Raw genomic sequence first — 19386 nt, forward strand, 5'->3', positions numbered from 1 at the left:
TCTCGATGCTATTTTTTGACGTTTCGTGCGATTGTCTGCTTCAGGTAGCCAATAATCGGCCACCTTGGTTTTCATGATTTTACCATCGCCTTCCTCGGGCATGACGCGCATGTGCATACTGCGCAAAATTTAAACGGAAATCTCGATATTTGGGAAATTGTATGGAGCAGGACATTGCTGGAGTAAATTCACTGACAGAAACTCTGTCTACTCTGTTACTGAAACTTTCTCGGAATTAGAGTGATTGCCTATACAAGTTGAGATCAAAGTTTGCGTCATTCGTCAAATCGTGATATTGCAAAAAAATATAAAAATCCACGAACTAATATTTTTCGCAGTACGAAATGTTGCGCTCTATATGAGACGACGATGCCTGCAAAAGTATTCAACCTAATTCGAATCCTACGAAGACGAAATGATCTATGAAGAATTTGTGTTGTAAAAATGCTTCACATATCAGAGACTCCCAAGACTTGACACTTCTATCGTACAGCTGTCTTGTATCGCCGCAACCGTACGTTATACTCACAGAATTACGAATACGCGGTAAGGACTCGGTCGACAGATACAGAACACAAGCGCGCTTGCGCGCTCACATATTTTCGGTTAAAGACGAATGAGGCGCGACCGGCGCGACAGCGGAGAATAAATAAACTACGAACAACCAGAACCAGAAGCAGATACTGGCAAGCAGGTAGGCAGAAGCAAGGACGAGTATAGTACTGCTGGTAGTAAGAAGTTATCGATACTCGTGTGTGCTTCTCATAGTCGGTCGCTCCGTGCGTTTCTTGCTCGCGCCCATTGACGCGTGTTGGTATAGCAACGACGCGTGAGTGTCGGCACAAATCTGGAATCGCGTTAAAGCGTGTAGTGGTGCGCGAACGCTCGAACAAAGTGGTTCATTCGGTGTTCTCGTTATTTTCTCATTGTTACCGCCACCGCCGCCTCTCGTCCCTTTTCAATTCGTTTAATAACAATCACATTTGTTGGTGAGAGAAATTCCGTGAGAAAATACGCGGGTCGAATAAAAAAAGTGTGTCTGTTTATTCATCAATTGGATATATTATTGCGAAAAGATGTCAACGAACTTGCGATAGTCCTTGGTACACGACGGTGAGTGATTTTTTGATCGATGTTTCTCATCTGATCGTATACCGATCGCGCTCGGTCGCGCATCGCCTTTCTTGGTTACAATAGAAAAATACAGATATATAACGATTGCTTCGGAGAGCACCTGTGCGTGCTCGGACGTTAGCCCTTCTTCGCTCGCATTCCGCATTCGAATGAGATTAATATAAGCAGGAAAAATAGTGTGCACGAGGGCGAAAAAAGACTAGAAAGAAAGCGAGTATTTTCTCACGAGAAAATGAATAATTAATTAGAGCGACGGAGAGCAACGTGCCGTAACGACCCCTCGAGGACGGTGCGGGAGCGGGGGATGGATTGTTTCTCGAGTTCTCGAGACCCGCGACTCGTTTCCGTTCGCCGAGACGACTCCTCGACGCAAACGAGCGCGGAATATATTTTTCGTATTCCACCCGAATGAGACGCGCACTCGTTTGTCCAACTCTATCGCTAGATTCCATTTTGACAGCTTTTTCACACCACTTGGACGAGTCGAACCGCGCGGCGAGTTATTCGCTGCTTTTCTCCATCGAATTTTTCGATGTGTCGAATGATTTTTTAGCTCCTAAATTTGGCAAAACTTGAAAGCGAACAGCAAATTTTGTGTTTCCCTTAAACCCGTGTCTTTTATCATAATCGGCAATCGCGCGAGCGTTCCTAAAGATGCAGGACAAGCGTTTGCTCGGCTCGGGGTGAGACCGACGGCGTTTCGTCGTGCGCGGCGAGAACATCGAACCTCAAAAAGCCAAGTACTTTCCGCTCCGTGTCGACGAGCGCTCTTCAAAACAGCGAAATAGCAGCTCTGAGAGTCAAAACACGAATTTATTATTCCGACCCCGTGAAACCCCCTCGTCGGCCCGTTCAACGGCTCTTGCAGGGGCACGAAGCTTCGATAAACTCGACCATCGTACGAGGAATCCCAGTTTTCCGCACTCGATTAGAGTGACCCCGCGAGCATACGAGAATCGATCGAAGGTTCGTTGACCGAAGCCCGCGTGCGGGGGCTAAATGGGAAAATATTTAGTAGCGATTCGATTGCGAAAAATTGAACGGCCCGGCTGCCGAGGCGTCGCGTCCGTCGGGCGCGTTGGTCGTACGCCGTCGCCTCGTAGTTTCGGAGAAAACGAAATTCGTACGAGTCCCCGGAACGAGCGAAAGTATATACGAGGGGGAGAGAGTCCGGGGAAAATCGATATTCGGTGCGGGGTTGGCGCCCCGCGGGTCGCGCGCCACGCCGTATCTGCCGTTCGGCGATACGCGTGACTCATTTCACCCTCTGCTCGGGCTTGTTTTTCCTTTTTATTCGCTACGCGGTGCTGTACGTGTGCGCGCACAGCCCGGAGATGAAAGAAGAGCTCTCCGGCTGGCGTCGAGTCCCCTTTGCTGGCCGACGCGACCCTCCTCGTGTGTCTGACTCTTCGAGGCTCTTCCAGAGTTTCAACGAGCCGCCGAGAAAACCCAATTTTTTTAGCCGGGCACGGGGCGCGTCGGAGAAACGAGCGAGCGGGATCGACGAGAGCCGGTTGCGATTTCCGAGTACGAACGACTCTCCCTAATTGAGACATATCTTTCGAAGAGGCATTTTCGAATAGGCGATCGACGCGGGCCATCAAAACGAGGAGGGAGGCGACGATGCTTTCATTAATCGGAGTTGATGCAGGAACGTGGCTCGCTCGGTGGTGCGCGTATGCGCGATAGCGCGGCTAAAACCCGTTTACACCGAGAGACACATAAAAGTGTGAGCGCGCGCGCGCGCGCGCTCGCACGGTGTGGGAACGGGTTCTATAAAATCGAGGCTCCTTCCGTGAAAGCTCTATCTGCTGCGAAGCATCGCCGTGGCGGCGCGTACGCCGGTACACGCATCGAGTGCGCGCTGGGAGTATAAGAACGGGTCGCACATCCGTCCGCGCTTCCTTCGAAGGGTGTACATCCATTCGGACTCCGTTTTTTACGGCTTTTTCCTTCTTTCCGACTTGGCTCACGCGTACTGCCGTGCGCTCGGTGCGCGCGTGAGATACACGGCTCTCCGTTCTGCCGCGAGCGCGATTGTTTTCTTCCCCTTTGGCCTTGCCACCGCCTAAATTTCCCACTTCCTCTCCACTCTTCTCCTATCTCGGGGCTTTGCGCGCGAGTAAGGCGCTCGCGATTGAGGCCCTTTTCTTCCAGCTCGACTCGATTCTGGCGCACGGCGAATCAATCGGATCCAATTGAGGATCGTTGTAACAGGTGGAAAAAAGAGACGAAGCGAGCTCTCGCATATTCGCGCGATAAACGAGCGGCCGAACGGGTCTCGCGGCTCTCCCCTCTCCCGTGGCCCAACGACCTTGGCGCGCTTCGGACACTCGCACGCACCCACGTACTTCGTGTTAGCAGCTTGGAGGATTACGTTACGCATCGGGGAGATACGATTGAATAGTAAAACCCGCGTGCTCTCTCGCATTGAGACATTCGCCGGTTCGGAGCCGCAGGTGGCGAACTCGCTGCGGGAAAAAAACAGTCTCGGAGAGCGTGCGGCTAAACGGTGGGCCCGAGCCCGCCAAACGCCTCCCGAGATAATTCGCCCCGAACGAGATTCCATACAAGTTCCCTCGTACCTCTTTCGTAATTAATAGTTTGATGGTGAATCTCCTCAAGGCCCTTCTGCGCTCCGGTTTGCCGGCCGAGAGCCGACCGACCGTACGTCCGAAAATAATACCCGTCCGACGCGAAGACCCTCGCCAAAAACAAGCTTTCTCCCTTCTCGAGAGCTCCCTCTCCGCGGCGATACCGGCGACTCCGAGATGCGTCATATACCAATCGAATGGTCTCGGGCGAATAACCGAAGATAAGAAAGCTCCGAAGCCCCTTTATTTCGAACGATTTATCCTCGTTGGTATAGGCGACGCGCTCGCGCCCTTCGTCCCTCCGTCCACGCAAAAAAGCAACGATTCGAGTGGAAACCAGTCCGTGGATTTCTTGCCGGAGTATGAGGAATACGGAGGGTCCCGACGTATTCGAGCACCCGCGGGGGGTTCGATGGAAACGAATCGCGGCATCGATCGCGACGCTTCTCAAAACACACTGTTAAAACAGAAACGAAAATGTAGGGAGGAAAAATCTCGCGGATTTTTATATCCACGGAACGCAGGGTTGGTGCGTCTTGAGAAAAGAGAAGCGAATCCGGTACGAGCGCGTACTCGCGTCTCGAGACTCCCCTCCGGCGCAGAATCTCGAAGAGGTTCGTGCCTCGGAAAACGAGGAGAGCGAGCGAAAAGGCGGGGAACTTGCCGCTCTATAGCATCCCGCCTGCTGTCCGAACGATCCGCAATTTTCTATACGGTCAACTAGTCTCACGATTCTCTCCGCTATGCGCCGGCATGAGACGGGTGTAGTAAGAATATAAAAAAGTCCGACACAACCGCGAACGGGCGAAGGATACTCGCGCATCCTCGTTCGACTCTCGTGGCCTCTTATTTCAAGACTCTTCGACTCTCTCTCTCTCTTTCTCTCTTTCTCTCTTTTCTGCCTCTACACGCACCACACCTGCCTGTCGTGCACATTTCTTCCATCGCATCGCAGAATACCGCGTACGTTGTTTCTCCTCTCTGGAGAACAAATGAAATGGTTCACTATTCGTGGGCATGAGTTAAGAAAATTCTTGATGCTGAGGTGTCAACTCGACGTCGTGCTCAATCTTTTCATCGTTGAAACTGTCCAAATGTAGCGAGTATACATCGTGGCAAGTGTGGCCAAGCGCGCGTCAATCCTCCATTGGGTTGAGTCCCGATTGTCGCAACCCAACATTTCCTTGACTGTTACATGTGCTCGTATATTTTTTGTTGACCGTACTTTTCGCACAGAACGGCTCGTACCGGACGAAAATCTTCGCAAGTGGCCAATGACGCTGAAGTTTGCAACGTTCGAGTCCAACGAAATGATCGTAAAAAAGCCTCCAATAATTCTCCAACTTCGTTGCCTGCCGAATTTGCAATTCGTAGTTTTTCAACCTCCACCGATACTTCGTGAAATAAAAAATTGGCGAATATCACAAATGTTTTTTTCCTTCATCTCGTTGGACCCCGACGTTGCAAACTTCAGCGTCGTTGATAGCTGACGTACGAAACCTCGTATACACGAGAGAAGATACTGCTCCATCATTGCTCTGTTTGCGTACAATTTTGGTAGGAATAAAGAGGAGGAGACAGGAAAAATTGGAAGCCTTATTAGCGTACGAGTGGTGCTCCGTTGACGCGAGAGCGCTCTCCATCGGTGGCCCTCTGACAGACTTTTGTGAAACCAGAAATCGTGCCAGGGGGTAAGACTGTTAGGATTGATGTGTACGATTTTCTCTCAGTTTCTATCATTTTGTTTGAGTGCTTTAAATTTGTTTGCTTTCGGACCCTTGTTTTTATTGACTGCGCGATATCTCGATACGGGAAAAATTTACCTCCAAATAACTCGAAAAACAAAATTTCAAAAATCCTTTCCTTTTTTGTGTGAATTTTCCACTTTGTCTCGTTTTCAATAGGAGTTAATTTTTAGTCTGTTTACTCCGATATTCCGACGAGCGAGAAAAATGATCCGAAGTTGAATGAAAAAAAGGAAAGAAAAGGTTTCTGCGTGAAACGAGAAATCGTGTCCCGTTTCACTGGCGGGTGTTTAATATCGTTCGTTACTAATGGTTTCAGAGGATGATGGGACCGTGCGGAAGCGTAGCGGAGATGTGCCGGTACTCGGTATCGAAATCCGAAAAAAAAATTGGGAGAGAATGAGAGGAGTCGGAGGCGGAGGAGCAGCAGTAGCAGTAGCAGTAGCAGCCGCAGTAAGATCAGCAAGAGAAAGATCGGCGTGACATGGCGCGATCGATATGGAGGACATTGATCCTCCTGACGGGGCTGTTGAGCCTGACGGAGGGTTACTTGGCCGTGGTATCGTCCGAGCTACCGCCGGGAACCCTCGTTTTTGACTCCGGAGTGCCTCAGCTGGGTGGGCGCCGAAAATACGAAGTTTCGGCGGACCGGACGGCTCGGTTCGCTCGAAAATTGTTGAGGGTGAATCCGCACAACGGGCGGGTGACACTCGCCAGGAGTCTCAACTGCGACGGACTCCAGTATCCGCGACTTTTTACCTTTTACATCGACTCGACGAGCACGCGGCTCGGCCGGCCGATCATAGATTATTACAGTTTGCCGCTTCGCGTTCTGATAACAGGTTGCGGTGGGGAAAATCAAGACCTCGCCGCAACGAAGGGATGGATGGCCGAGACATTGGCTTCGTACGCGATGCCGAGTAACGACAAGTTCACCGAGATATGCCTGAGGAGTTCACAATTCGTGGCGGCCCTGCGAGACTTTTTGCCCCACACGGCTATCAAGGAGTGCGAAACCCGATGGGGAGGGGTCGCCGATTCGCGTTTTCTCGTTGAAGGAGCGGCGGGGGATCTGGTCTCGTCGGCGGAACAATGTCTGGTTGACCCGATGTGGAAAATATCGGTCTCGATGAGCCTGAGATGCGGCTCGAGTCATCTGGCCGATGCGGAGCACCGTTTGAAAATAATATTCCATCATCAGCAGCTGGACGATACGGACCTCGGTCGCAGGGTCAGACGAGAGCTTCGAAACAAATCCCCGTTCTTCGAGCACGGGCTTTACATCGCCGCGGTCGAAGAGGAGAAAGAACCGGGTGAGCCGGTGACGGTCGTGAGGGCCAAAGATCCGGAGGGCGGTATGCTCCGTTACACGATGATGTCGCTTCTCGACGCGAGATCGGGCGCTCTCTTTCTCCTTGATTCTCAGACGGGCAGAGTGACGACGCGGGCCCGCCTCGATCGGGAAAACGTCGAGGTCCATTACTTCAAGATACTCGCGGTCGACGACGCTTTTCCACCGAGAACCGGCACGACGACGCTCCAAGTGAACGTCCTCGACGCCAACGATCACGCGCCGAGCTTCGAGCTCCTCGATTACGAGGCACCGATCAGAGAGGGAGTGCCGCTCGGTTCAACCGTAATCGCGGTAAAAGCGACCGACAAGGACGTCGGTCGTAACGCCGAGGTCGAGTACTCGATCGTCTCGACGACGGGCGGTGGTATGACCTCGCTCACCGAAGACTCCGCAACCTTTCGAATAGATCCGCGCTCCGGGATCGTTACGACGAGGATGTCCCTCGATCGAGAAAAAACTGAGGTCTACACGCTCATAATAAGAGCCTCCGATCTCGCGAACGCACCGACCGCGAGGCAAACCGCCTCGACCACCCTCGTCGTCCGTGTCCTCGACGACAACGACAATTATCCACAATTTTCAGAGCGCACGTACTCGGCGACGGTACCGGAGGATCTCGATTACACGACGAATCCCGTAGTTGCGAGGATACGGGCCAGCGACGCCGACAGCGGATCAAACGCCGCCATAAGATACACCATCATCGGTGGCAACACCCAGAATACATTTTCGATCGATTCACCGAGCGGAGACGTGAGCCTCGTAAAGCCCCTCGATTACGAGAGCACCGAACTCTACAGAATCGTCATAAGGGCGCAGGACGGCGGTGCACCGACGAGATCCAACACGACTCAGCTGATCGTCCACGTCAAGGACGTCAACGACAATCCGCCCCGGTTTTTCACGAGTTTGCTCCAAGAGGCCGTTTCCGAATCGGTACCGGTCGGGACGTCGGTCCTTCGGGTTCAAGCCTACGACGGCGACAAGGGTCTCAACGCCCTTATCAAATATTCCATCGGAGCGAGAGATCTGTCGGGTGCCTCGACCGAGAATTTTCCAATAGCCGTTAATTCCGAGACCGGTTGGATCCACACGACGAGGCAATTGGATCGCGAACAGTGCACCCGGTATCAATTCACAGTTTTGGCGACCGATTCGGGGGAGCCACCGAAATCCGGTAGCGCGACGGTCGTTCTGAGCATCACCGACGTCAACGACAACGATCCCCGATTCGAGCCGAGGAATTACGAAGCCGTTGTTTCCGAGGACGATCCACCGGGGACTCCCGTAGCCTCGGTAACCGCGACCGATCCGGACGAGGACACCAAGATTCATTACGACATTACGGCGGGCAATACCCGAGGCAGATTCTCCATAACCTCGCAGAACGGTGGCGGACTCGTAACGGTCGCCCAACCGTTGGATTACAAGCAAGAGAAGAGATTTGTACTGACCGTGACGGCTGCTGATTCGGGAGGGCGGACCGACACCGCCCTCGTCTACGTCAACGTATCGGACGCGAATAATTTTGCTCCCGTCTTCGAGAACGCGCCGTATTCGGTGCCCGTATTCGAGGACGCTCCGGTCGGCACGACCGTTCTCGTCGTCAGTGCCACCGATTCGGACGTCGGTCAAAATGCCCGAATAACGTACAGCCTGGGAAGCGAAGGCAACGACCACCAGCAGGATATCGCCGAATTTACAATAAACTCGCAGACCGGAGCGATAACGACGACCAAAAGCCTCGACCGTGAGAAAATATCGGGATACGTGTTGACGGTTACGGCGAGGGACGGAGGCGTCCCGCCGCTCTCGGACACGACCGAGGTCGAAATATCCGTTACGGACGTCAACGACAACGCACCGATCTTCGAGGCGAGCCAGTATCAAGGATCCGTACCGGAAGACGTCGTCGTTGGAACATCGGTGACGAGGGTCTCGGCAACCGACGCCGATCAGGGTCTCAACGGTCGCGTCAGGTATACCTTCGAGGACGACGGTGACGGGGCATTCGCCATTGACTCGACGACCGGTACGGTCAGAACGGCCAAACAATTGGACCGCGAATCCGTCGCGAGATACAATTTGAAAGCTCTCGCGATCGATCGCGGAATACCGTCGCTCTCGTCGAGCGTACCGATAATCATCAAAATCGAGGACGTCAACGATTCACCGCCGGCCTTCGAGAGCGACAAGATAGTACTTTTTATAGCCGAAAATTCACCGATCGGCTCGAGCGTCGGTGAGATTTACGCCCACGACCCGGACGAGGGTCCGAACGCCGCCGTTCAATATTCCATAATAGGCGGCGAAGACGTCAACAGTTTTTCCCTCATAGCTCGACCTGGTTCGGACCGCGCCGAACTGACGACCCGCGAGGAGTTGGATTACGAGTCACCGAGGAAAAAGTTTGAAATATTCGTACGCGCCTCCTCGCCGCCCTTGAGATCGGACGTTCTCGTTCAGATAATGGTGACCGACGTCAACGACAACGCACCCGTACTCAAAGATTTTCACATCATATTCAATAACTTCAAAGACTTCTTCCCGACGACGCCGATCGGCAGGATACCCGCTTTCGACGCCGACGTCACCGACAAACTCGTGTACAACATTCTTGCTGGCAATACCGCTAATTTGATAAACCTCAACAGAACGAGCGGTGAAATAAGCCTTTCGCCTCAGCTGAACACGAACGTGCCTCGGGTCGCGACGATGGAAGTGTCCGTGACAGATGGCGTCAACGAGGCAAAAGCCACGATGACTCTCTCGATAAGACTCATTACCGACAAGATGCTGTTCAATTCTATAACCGTCAGACTGGACGACATGACCGTCGAGGCTTTTCTCAGTCCCCTTTTGGGATACTTTCTCGATGGTCTCGCCGCAATAATTCCGTGTCCCCGTGAAAATATATTCATATTCAGTATTCAAGAGGACACCGATGTCAATGGGAAGATATTGAACGTCAGTTTTTCAGCGAAGAGGGTCGAGCCCGGCAACACCGACGAGTTTTACACGCCGCAGTTTCTTCAAGAGCGCGTTTATCTCAATCGCGGAATTTTGGCCCGCCTGGCGGTCGTCACGGTGCTCCCGTTCGACGACAATCTTTGCGTGAGGGAGCCATGTTTGAATTTCGAAGAGTGCCTGACCGTCCTCAAGTTCGCGAATGCTTCCGGATTCGCGAGCAGCGACACCGTATTGTTCAGGCCAATTTATCCGGTTACGACTTTCTCGTGCGAGTGTCCGAGGGGCTTCACCGGGAGCCGAGAGGCTTATCTGTGCGACGTCGAGGTCAACCTGTGCTACTCGAATCCCTGCAGGAACGGAGGGACGTGCGAGCGTCGCGAGGGCGGTTACACGTGTGCCTGTCCGCCCGATTTCACCGGTCCCGATTGTGGGATTTCCCTCGAGAGCGACGACTGCCCGACCGAGGAGGAGTCCGTTTGCTCCGGCGGATCGCGGTGCGTTACCAGAACGATGGGCGATGGATTTATTTGCGAGGGTTGCCCGATCGCGGCACTGGAGAGCGTGACGCCCTTTTGCGAGCTCAAATCCCGCAGTTTCGGACCTTCCACATTTCTGACCTTCGCCTCGCTCAAACAGCGTCATCGTCTCAATATTCGCATGAGATTCGCTACCGAATCGCACGACGGACTTCTCCTCTACAACGGCCGGTACAACGAGAAGCACGATTTTATCGCCCTGGAGATAATCGACTCGAAGATACAGTTCAGCTTCAGCCTCGGCGACGAGATAACTCGCGCGAGCGCAACGATACCTGGCGGCGTCTCGGACGGTCAATGGCACGAGGTACGGGTGACCTACATCAACAGAACGGTCGTCGTGTCACTGGACGATTGCGACGTCGCCCTGGCTCTCAAATACGGCGACAGACTCGGCGAAAAGTGGTCCTGCGCCGGTAGGAACGAGCAAATTCTTGAGCCCCGCTGTTCCCATCCTACGGAGACCTGTCATCGTTTCCTCGACCTCACGGGCCCCCTCCAACTCGGCGGGTTACCCTCCATACCGTCAAACTTTCAGATACGGAACAAAGATTTCATCGGATGCATCGGTGACGTACGGATCGACGATCGTTTCGTCGATCTGAACTCGTACGTCGCCGACAACGGGACGATCGCCGGATGCCCGGAGAAAAAAGCCTTCTGCGAGTCGCTGTCCACCCCTTGCTACAACGGCGGCAAGTGCAGGGAAATCTGGTCCGGTTACGTGTGCGAGTGCGAGGAAGGATTCGCCGGACCTCGGTGCACGGACGAGGTCGGCAAACCCTGGAGATTCAACGCCGATGGTCTTCTCAGTTTCAATCCCCTACTCAGGCCCATACAACTCCCGTGGACGACCGCGCTGAGCTTGCGTACGCGGGGGGACAACGCCTTCGTGATGAGCATTCAAATCGGCCAAAATAGCTCGGCGATGTTTTATCTCGAAAAGGGTAAACTCTCAACGTCGTTGGACGGCGCTGATATCATTTCGACAACGGTCCCGATAAACGATGGCGAATGGCACAGAATAGAAATCATCTGGCAGAGCGGTCACGTGTCTCTCGATATCGATTATCGCAACAGACCAACCGTTTCACCGCTACTCGCGAAGCTTCAAGGTCTCTACGTCGGGAGAATTCTTCTCGGTGGACCCGATCAATCGATCATGACGGATCTGTTGTTCTTCGACGGCTGCATCCAGGATCTTCGCATCGGTACCAATCAGAGCGTGCTCCAACGTCCCACCGTTCAGGAAAACGTTGGCCTTGGATGCGACACGGAGACGGAGTGCGCCGCCGATTGCCCCGGCGAATCTTCCATATGCGTCGCTAAGTGGCGATCCAGCGAATGCGTCTGCGGCCCGGGCCGAGTCGGCCATAATTGCGAGCCCATCTGCGATGTCAATCCTTGCCACAGTGACTCCGGCATGTGCGTCGACGATCCACGCTCCAGGACGGGTTACCGTTGCGAGTGCACAACGGACGAGTATTCCGGCGAATATTGTGAGGTAACACTATCTTTCTTTCATTGATCCGAATATGCAGTAGTTGATTATGGTTACAATATATACTCGATAAAAAATAAAAACATACGTCATGCTCGCAGGTGAGGGTGGATCAGCCGTGTCCAGCGACATGGTGGGGCTCGCCGGTTTGCGGTCCGTGTCACTGCGACGAGTCCAAAGGCTACGATCCCTCGTGCAACAAAACGACGGGGGAATGTTATTGCAAGGAGAATCATTATCAACCGGCCGGTCAGGAGGAGTGCATTCCCTGCGGATGTTACACGGTTGGAAGCTTCGGAGGACGTTGTAACAAGGAAACTGGACAGTGTAGATGCCGGACCGGTGTCATAGGAAGATCGTGCACCAATTGTCCAAATCCGTATGCCGAGGTTACCGAGGAAGGCTGCAAAGTCGTGTACGACGGCTGTCCGCGCTCCTTCTCGATGGGTCTCTGGTGGCCGAGAATTAAATTCGGCACCACCGCTATAGAAGATTGTCCGGGCACGGCCGAAGGAAAAGCATCGCGATCTTGCGACGATAATTCAAGCGGTTGGCGAAGCCCGGATCTCTTCAATTGTACCTCCGAAGCTTTTATCGAGCAGCGACACAAATTGGCCGCCCTCGAGAAAGGTCAGTTCGAGCTGGATCGCGATACAGCCGTGAGAATAGCGATGGAACTTCACAAAGCGGTTAACGAGACGAGAAACATGTACGGGGCGGATATCCTCGTCGCTGAGTCGCTCTTGACCGCTCTCCTCCACTATGAGGAGAGCCTTGCCGATCTCGGTTTGACTCATAATCAAGACAAGGACTACGTGCCACATCTCGTGGGTATAGCCGGTATGATATTGACCAAGAGGCATCTCGATAATTGGAAGAAAATAGAGACTCTCAATGGGGATACTCCTGACAAGATTTTGGATGCGATGGCACGGTATTTGAAAATTCTCACGGGTTCTCAGCACAATACGTTTACCGAGCCTTTCGAAGTTGTCGATACCAACGTCGTGATGGGTCTCGACACCGTCACTTCCGAGAGCCTGTTTGGCTACGAAAGCACCGAGTACCGAGAAGACACGAGTCTTTCCACTCAAAGACCTACCGAAGCAGATCGCAAAGTTATATTACCCGATACATCAGCATTTCTCACTTCTCCACCGCACCTCGGTCCTTATATAAGCTTTCCCAAATACAACAATTACATGGCGGATCCACAAAGATTCGACCCCTACTCGAAAATTCGTGTTCCGCTGAGCCTCCTTGGAATCAAACCCTTGACGCAGGGTGAACTCAACGACCAGGATACTCGAAACAACGATAAAGCCGTCCTCAGTTATGTTCAATACAGGGAACTCGGAGCTCTATTGCCCAAAAGGTTTTTCATCATTTTTTTCGATACATCGATCGGCGGCAGGTGGTGGTCTCGTAGAGCGTCCTTTTATCATTATTGTTTTCTTTAGTTTCGATGATTCTGTCAACCTTCGATGGGGAGTCGAAGTGGCCGTTGGATCACCGGTCGTTACAATATCGATTCTAGTCCCCACGGAAAATGGCACAAGATCTTTGATGACCGGTAATACGTTGCAATCGTCACCGCCAGTTCAAATACAGTTGTGGATTATCGAAGATGACGGAGTTAAGAGACGAGCAAATCCTCAATGTGTGCACTGGAGTACGGTTCGAGGGTAAGCTATCGTCGCGTCTTCCTCACTTGCTCAATCATTCGAGTACTTCATTATTTAACGATTGCTATTTTTTTTTCCCCCGCACGGATCGAACAGAATTGGAGAATGGAGTCGTATCGGATGCACGACCGAAATCGAGGACACAACCATCGCCGGGCGTCGAATGGTCAATTGTTCGTGTCAGGGAGTGATCCTCGAAGTACGAAATCTTCAATTGGCGACATTCGCCGTTCTAACAGATGTTCTCGACCTCGAATACGTTCCGGAGCCTTCGCTTCTCGAAGATGTAACCAGTTACAGTGCCTTTATGCTGGCGTTACCCCTGTTGCTCTCAGCGTTGCTGATCCTCGGTCTCATACGAGGCGGCGGCACCAATTCGAACAGCATCCACGAGAATTTAGTATTTTGCGTTCTACTCGCCGAGAGCCTTTATCTCGTCGCGCTCAAAGCTCGCGGACCTCTTGTCTCGAACGTTTTCCCATGCAAATTAATCGCAATAGGCCTCCACTACGCTTGGCTATCGACGTTCGCTTGGACCCTCGTCGATTCGATCCATCTCTATCGAATGCTCACGGAAATGCGAGACGTCAATCACGGACAGATGAGATTCTACTACACCATAGGTTATGGCTTGCCAGCCATCATCGTTGGTCTGACCATTGGCGTACGCGCCGATCAATATGGAAACTTTTACTTGTGAGTCACGAATTATTTAAAAACCTTCCGACGAAGCGGGAGGCGACTTCGAAGTTTGTAAAACTCTCTTCTTCTTTTTTTCTTGATTTTTCAGCTGCTGGTTGTCGATCTATGAGACGGTCGTTTGGGCTCTGATAGGTCCGGTATGCGCTGCGGTACTAATCAATTTCTGCGTGCTCGTGATGTCGGTTCGCGCAGCGTTCACACTCAAGGAGCACATTATGGGTTTTGGGAATCTTCGTACGCTCTTGTGGCTGTCGGTCGCTTCGTTACCTTTACTCGGTACAACTTGGACCCTGGCTGTTCTCAATGCTTCAGAAAATTCTCCTATGCTCTCGTATCTGCTGAGCGTAGCGATCGTCACGCACGCGGCCTTCAGTCTCATCGGTTATTGTTTCGTGAACGGTCGTGTGCGTAGGAATTTGTATCTAAGTCTACTGAGATGCGTTGGAAAAAAATCCCCGCTGCTCGACGCTAGTACCGGCAATGCAAGCAGCAGTCAAAACGTCAACGGTCAATCGGTGAGAATGAAACTGTCGTGTGTACCAACTTTTTTTTCATTTCCGTAAAAGTGCTGAAACTGACACACACGAATGTATTGACAGAGATCGGCATTGGCGTATTCGTCAGCGTACAGCGGTGCCGGTGAGTCGGGCACCGGCTGTAGAAGAGTTCACGTAGGTGTATCGACGAGCAGCACGACTTCGCGAAGCACAACCAAAACTGGTTCCAGTCCGTACAGGAGCGATGCTCATTTGCGTCACACCTCAACCTCGACGAGCAACTACAACAGCGATCGCGATCCTTACGTGACAACATCGCGGAGTCGTCACGCGACATTGCACTCGAGACAAGGTTAGCCAAATCATGAAAACACGGCGAATTAACGGGGATGTGGTTTTTTCTGCTAACAACTGCATACCGGTTTTGTAGAATCAGGTAAAGATTCGTCCGCTCGTGGAGAACGAAGAGACTCTGAATCGGACAGCGATGCGTCGCAGGCAGACGAGGCTGGTGGTGGCAGAAGTTTGGATCTTGCAAGTTCGCACAGTTCTGACGACGAGGATGTTACCTCGAGATCGCACAAAAATATGGGAGTTTCCACCCAACAACCCGTATCGCACACTTACTTGCCGAACATTCACGGGAATCCCGGCCAGCACCTAAACATACTTTGCTCAAATTCTGAATTATTTCCAAATATAAAACCGATCTACGCGCCTCGTTGGAGCTCCCAACTCCCGGAAGCCTATTTGCCCTCGTCCAATGGTACGTACTCGATAAACGTTGTTCAAATAAGTTTTTCTTGCCCTTGGAATTGGAAGCTCGATGACGCTGACGTGAATTCTCTCGCAGACATACGAACGAGTCAATGGTCCGGCGGTACTATATCGGACAACGAGATGGCCTCCAATAAAACTTCCAGTCCAAACCCTTTGCCTTATCCGGACATGAGTTCGCCCCAAAAGTTGGCTCAACAAGACGACAATTGTTCCGAGAGCGAAGAGAAGCATCATCACTTGGGAGAAAAATATTTGTTCCCTTACACAGCCGAGGAAGATCATACCGTATCGCCGACGCCTTACATGCTCTCGATGTCCTCGCGCATACTCGGCTCGAGTCTGAGCCACCATTCGCAAAATTCAAATCACGATAATCACAGCAGCTCCGAGAGATACGGCAGTTTGAAGAGAGGTCAAACTCTCCACGGATCCCATCACGACAATCTCGGTACTCCCGAGAGATATGGTAGTCTCAAGCGAGGCAAACTCGGTTCAAGTATTTTGGAGGATGCTCCAGAGTACATTCTCCCGATGAGCGGCAGAATACTTTCGAGTTCGCTTAACCACGATTTACATCACAGTAACGAGCTTGCAGCTCTCAGGCAACAACAGTCGCACCATCACCATCAGCAGCAGCAGCAGCAGCAGCAGCAGCAAGTTCAACAACATTACGAGCAAACCATTACGGAAACCGAGTGAGTATCTTTCTATTCTGGTTCCTTTTCATTCCGCTTTTAATTGTCTGTGGTCAAAACCCGCTTTTGTCATTGCAACGATAACTTCTTTGTGCTAAGGTGTAAGATGGGAAATTTAAGATTGATGGCTAAAACAAATTTTCTTTACTATTAACAAAAATGCTTACTTCCTCGGTAATGATGGTTACGGGATAAACCTACGCAGCGAAGAGGTAAGACTATGAAGAATTTATAATCTATCATTCTTTCGATCCGTTGTATTTTTATCTCGTGTCAATCAGTGGAACCTATTCATTACGTCGTTTCATAAAAGTACCATACTTTTTCAGGAAGGATACTAATGCCGAGACACCGGTCTGAAGGACTCCGTCTACACGAAAATACCGTACAAAGTAATTACCTTAGGCTTGGCCATTTCAATGCAATTTGAACCAACCAAAAATGGCAAGCGCATAGAGAAGAAATAGATCTATATATATTATATATATATATATATATATTTTAAGCAGCGGCCATGACTGTACTTTGAAGATGATGTATTTTAGCCATATTGATAAGCACGTATGTGTGAGTGCCTGTTCGTATAAGCCTAAAATTTAACTCAATTATCGTCGATGTATTTAGCTCGAATTATTGCAGTTTTTAAAATTTAGCCGGGCTCATCGGCGATCGTCGTGCGATCGCACATGCGACGATCGCAACGACTGGCCAAACCCGGCCGAAAATGACGGATCTCTAGCTCATTACATCATTCATGTCTATTCGTACTACTATTCATTCCCAAGCTCATTCGCGTAATTTAACTTTTAGTATTACACCATGTGCAATGTAAACATTCCACACAACCTCTTTTTTATTTTTTGAGTATATCGTGATTTTTACTCTTTTCTATCCAACTTTTGAGATTTTATACAAATCCTTTTGGATATGCCAACAACTTAATTTTAGCTGACGATCGTGTACAAAGAACGTACGCTGCATAATACTCAAGACGTAAAAAAAACTTTTGTATATATTTATACGAAGAAACATGACAAAATACATAATTTATATATATATATCCTAAATCTCGAAACTACGGATTACACCTCATTTCATTATTTAATTCCTCACTGCCTTCAATCTCCCATTTGTGCTTTGCGCCTTTGGAAAAATGCTTTTTTTTAATGTATAATATTGTTTTCTCTCCATTGATAAGGTATAAATAAATTACAAAATATATAGTTACAATAATACTTGACGTAGCAAAGTCATCAACGTAAAAGTCGGAGCAGCCTTATTTGTGGCGCTGTTGTTACGAATAGCGATGCTCACGATAAACGTAATCGAATTAATGACGAATCATGCCGATGATGCTTTACGAGCGATTCGTATCGTTCGGAGACCAACCAAAAACAGTTTACTCGTCTCTCTTTTTTTCCAACTCCGGTATGCGACAGAAAGTACTTTTACGTAGAAATGATACATGCAACTTCGTATCTCGGTGTGATGCAGAAATTTGCAAATTGATACTCGTCAGCTCGAGAATGTGAAAAACGAGCAGTTATTACTATTATATTCTTTTTTTATCTTTGCCGCGATCATTAGTCGTTGCAGGAATTGGCTTTTCCGAATACGTTTCATTTACAACTACGAGGACAAGTTACTAGATTACACTCACGAGAGATCTGAGGAGGACCATTGAACTTTTCTCTCCTCACTATCGCAGCAGCACCTTCGTCAAGGTAGCTAGAGAGGGCTCCAAGCCAATTGTATGAAACGTCAAAAGGAAATACGTGATTTTTTTCAGGATTGCGAATAGAAGCGGATAATTGAGTGGAAGGTAAACATTTTCTTTAAAGATACGATTTAAAGAAAAAAAAATTGCGAGGGAGATTTTTTTTAGATAAAACACTGATCAAACTTGGCTACCTCAACGAGGTGAAAATTGGATGACAAGGCCGAAAGGGTTCTCTCGCCTGATGACAGCTAACTGCTAGGGGACTAGGATATAACACACACGTGTATACGAATACGTATAGACACGCACATGGATAAGGGAAGGGATTTAATGGCTAGACCGTACTCTCGGTGTCCGATGCGACTGAGAGGGTCTGTAATTTCGGTACGGAGTAATTTTCGGTGTGAGCCGAGCCATGAATGCGATTACTGACTCTCTCCAAAGTCGAAGGCGCTGACGGAGCTTCCTGGTGTGCCTTTGGCGGAATCGGTGGTGGACTTGTCTACGAAATAAAAAAATAATCTTGTTAATCGAAGTGAATAGAGAGTGGATAAAGCTACACAAGATCTTCCGGACTTGTACCTCTTGATCGAGAATCGTATGAGAATTTTGGAGCGCGGCTGCTGAAACATTGAGAGCGGTAGTCGTGGATGGAGGTGAAATGTTCATGATATCGTTGCTTCTCGAGCGTGGTTCAAACTCCTCGTAACTAAGATTATTAAGGTTGGTCAAATGAGATTGAAAATCAAGAAGACTCGTCGTCGAAATTCCACTGTCCCGTAGATAATTAGTTTCGTTGGCTGGCGGGGGTGGTGGTTGCGTGGCTGGTGCATCTTGCTCGTCCTCACCGGCGCTCCATTCTGTATTGCGTTTGTGCGTCGGACGTTTCGGAGGTGCCGGCGGCCCGGAATTGATTTCCCGCTTTTCTGGTGCTGAGAAGAAAAATAAATAATTACTATTACATCAATTATTTATGATCAGCGAGTGTTCCTTTTTCAGGCTGTTGTCCTATCGCCATGAAAGTAGCCTGTAACGACTTTAAATACCTCTAGGGGGTAAAGGTGGTGCTTGCTCCGATTCGCCCCACGAGTTTGTAATATTTGTTTGATGATCGGTTGATGCTGCTGTTGCTGCTGCTGACACGGCCGCTTCTGTAGGCGTTGGCAAAGAATGCCTGAGAGGTAGTTTCGGACTTAAGGGTTTGCTAAGTGTTCTGTGATGCGTCGGTCGAGGCGGCGTTGTTCCATATCCGACCGACCTCGGTCTGACTTCGCGCTGTGGAATTGGCGGAGGAGCACCCTCCACTCGTGTATAAAATCCTTCATCCTCTGGTAGTCCATCGCTATCGGCGTTTGAGATTCTCGAACCAGGTGTCTCGAGAGTTGCCGGACGTTGTTTATCATTACTTGGCAATGGAGGTAGAGGCGAGCTGTTAGAATTTAACGAATATTCAACATATCGCAATGATCGATA

General features: G+C 50.4%; 2 protein-coding genes across 7 annotated transcripts in view; one reads left to right on the forward strand and one right to left on the reverse strand.

The window, feature by feature from the left end:
- The first annotated feature begins 674 nt into the window (after positions 1-674).
- stan (Protocadherin-like wing polarity protein stan) lies at positions 675-17260 on the forward strand. Of its 2 annotated transcripts, XM_043427067.1 has the most exons (11): positions 675-1113; positions 5793-11837; positions 11936-13209; positions 13295-13519; positions 13616-14215; positions 14310-14736; positions 14821-15070; positions 15149-15484; positions 15572-16193; positions 16399-16405; positions 16523-17260. In XM_043427067.1, the coding sequence occupies exons 2-11, from the start codon at positions 5958-5960 to the stop codon at positions 16532-16534; spliced, it is 9633 nt and encodes a 3210-aa protein (XP_043283002.1). In that variant the 5' UTR covers positions 675-1113; positions 5793-5957; the 3' UTR covers positions 16535-17260. The 2 variants fall into 2 exon arrangements, with proteins under 2 accessions (XP_043283002.1, XP_043282992.1); XM_043427057.1 differs by lacking the exon at positions 16399-16405.
- spg (dedicator of cytokinesis spg) overlaps positions 17188-19386 on the reverse strand; it is a 31020-nt gene continuing 28821 nt past the window's right edge. For 4 of the 5 annotated variants that reach the window (XM_043427117.1, XM_043427089.1, XM_043427097.1 and 1 more), the window contains 3 exons: positions 18960-19342; positions 18496-18845; positions 17188-18415 (listed from right to left, as the gene is read on the reverse strand). In XM_043427117.1, the coding sequence (XP_043283052.1) occupies positions 18248-18415; positions 18496-18845; positions 18960-19342 (901 nt within the window). In that variant the 3' untranslated portion in view covers positions 17188-18247. The remainder of the gene's footprint in view (positions 18416-18495; positions 18846-18959; positions 19343-19386) is intronic. The other variant, XM_043427107.1, reaches the window with a different exon arrangement.

The sequence above is a fragment of the Venturia canescens genome, chromosome 1 (assembly GCF_019457755.1).
Source record: "Venturia canescens isolate UGA chromosome 1, ASM1945775v1, whole genome shotgun sequence".
In the NCBI taxonomy this organism is placed as follows: Eukaryota; Metazoa; Arthropoda; class Insecta; order Hymenoptera; family Ichneumonidae; genus Venturia; species Venturia canescens.

Excerpts from the sequence above, each read along its gene's own strand:
- stan (XM_043427057.1), top strand. The coding sequence starts at position 5,958 with ATGGCGCGATCGATATGGAGGACATTGATCCTCCTGACGGGGCTGTTG. Across the intron at positions 13,210-13,294 it reads GGAGCTCTATTGCCCAAAAG|TTTCGATGATTCTGTCAACC; the intron begins GTTTTTCATCAT and ends TGTTTTCTTTAG. Across the intron at positions 15,071-15,148 it reads GACATTGCACTCGAGACAAG|AATCAGGTAAAGATTCGTCC; the intron begins GTTAGCCAAATC and ends CCGGTTTTGTAG.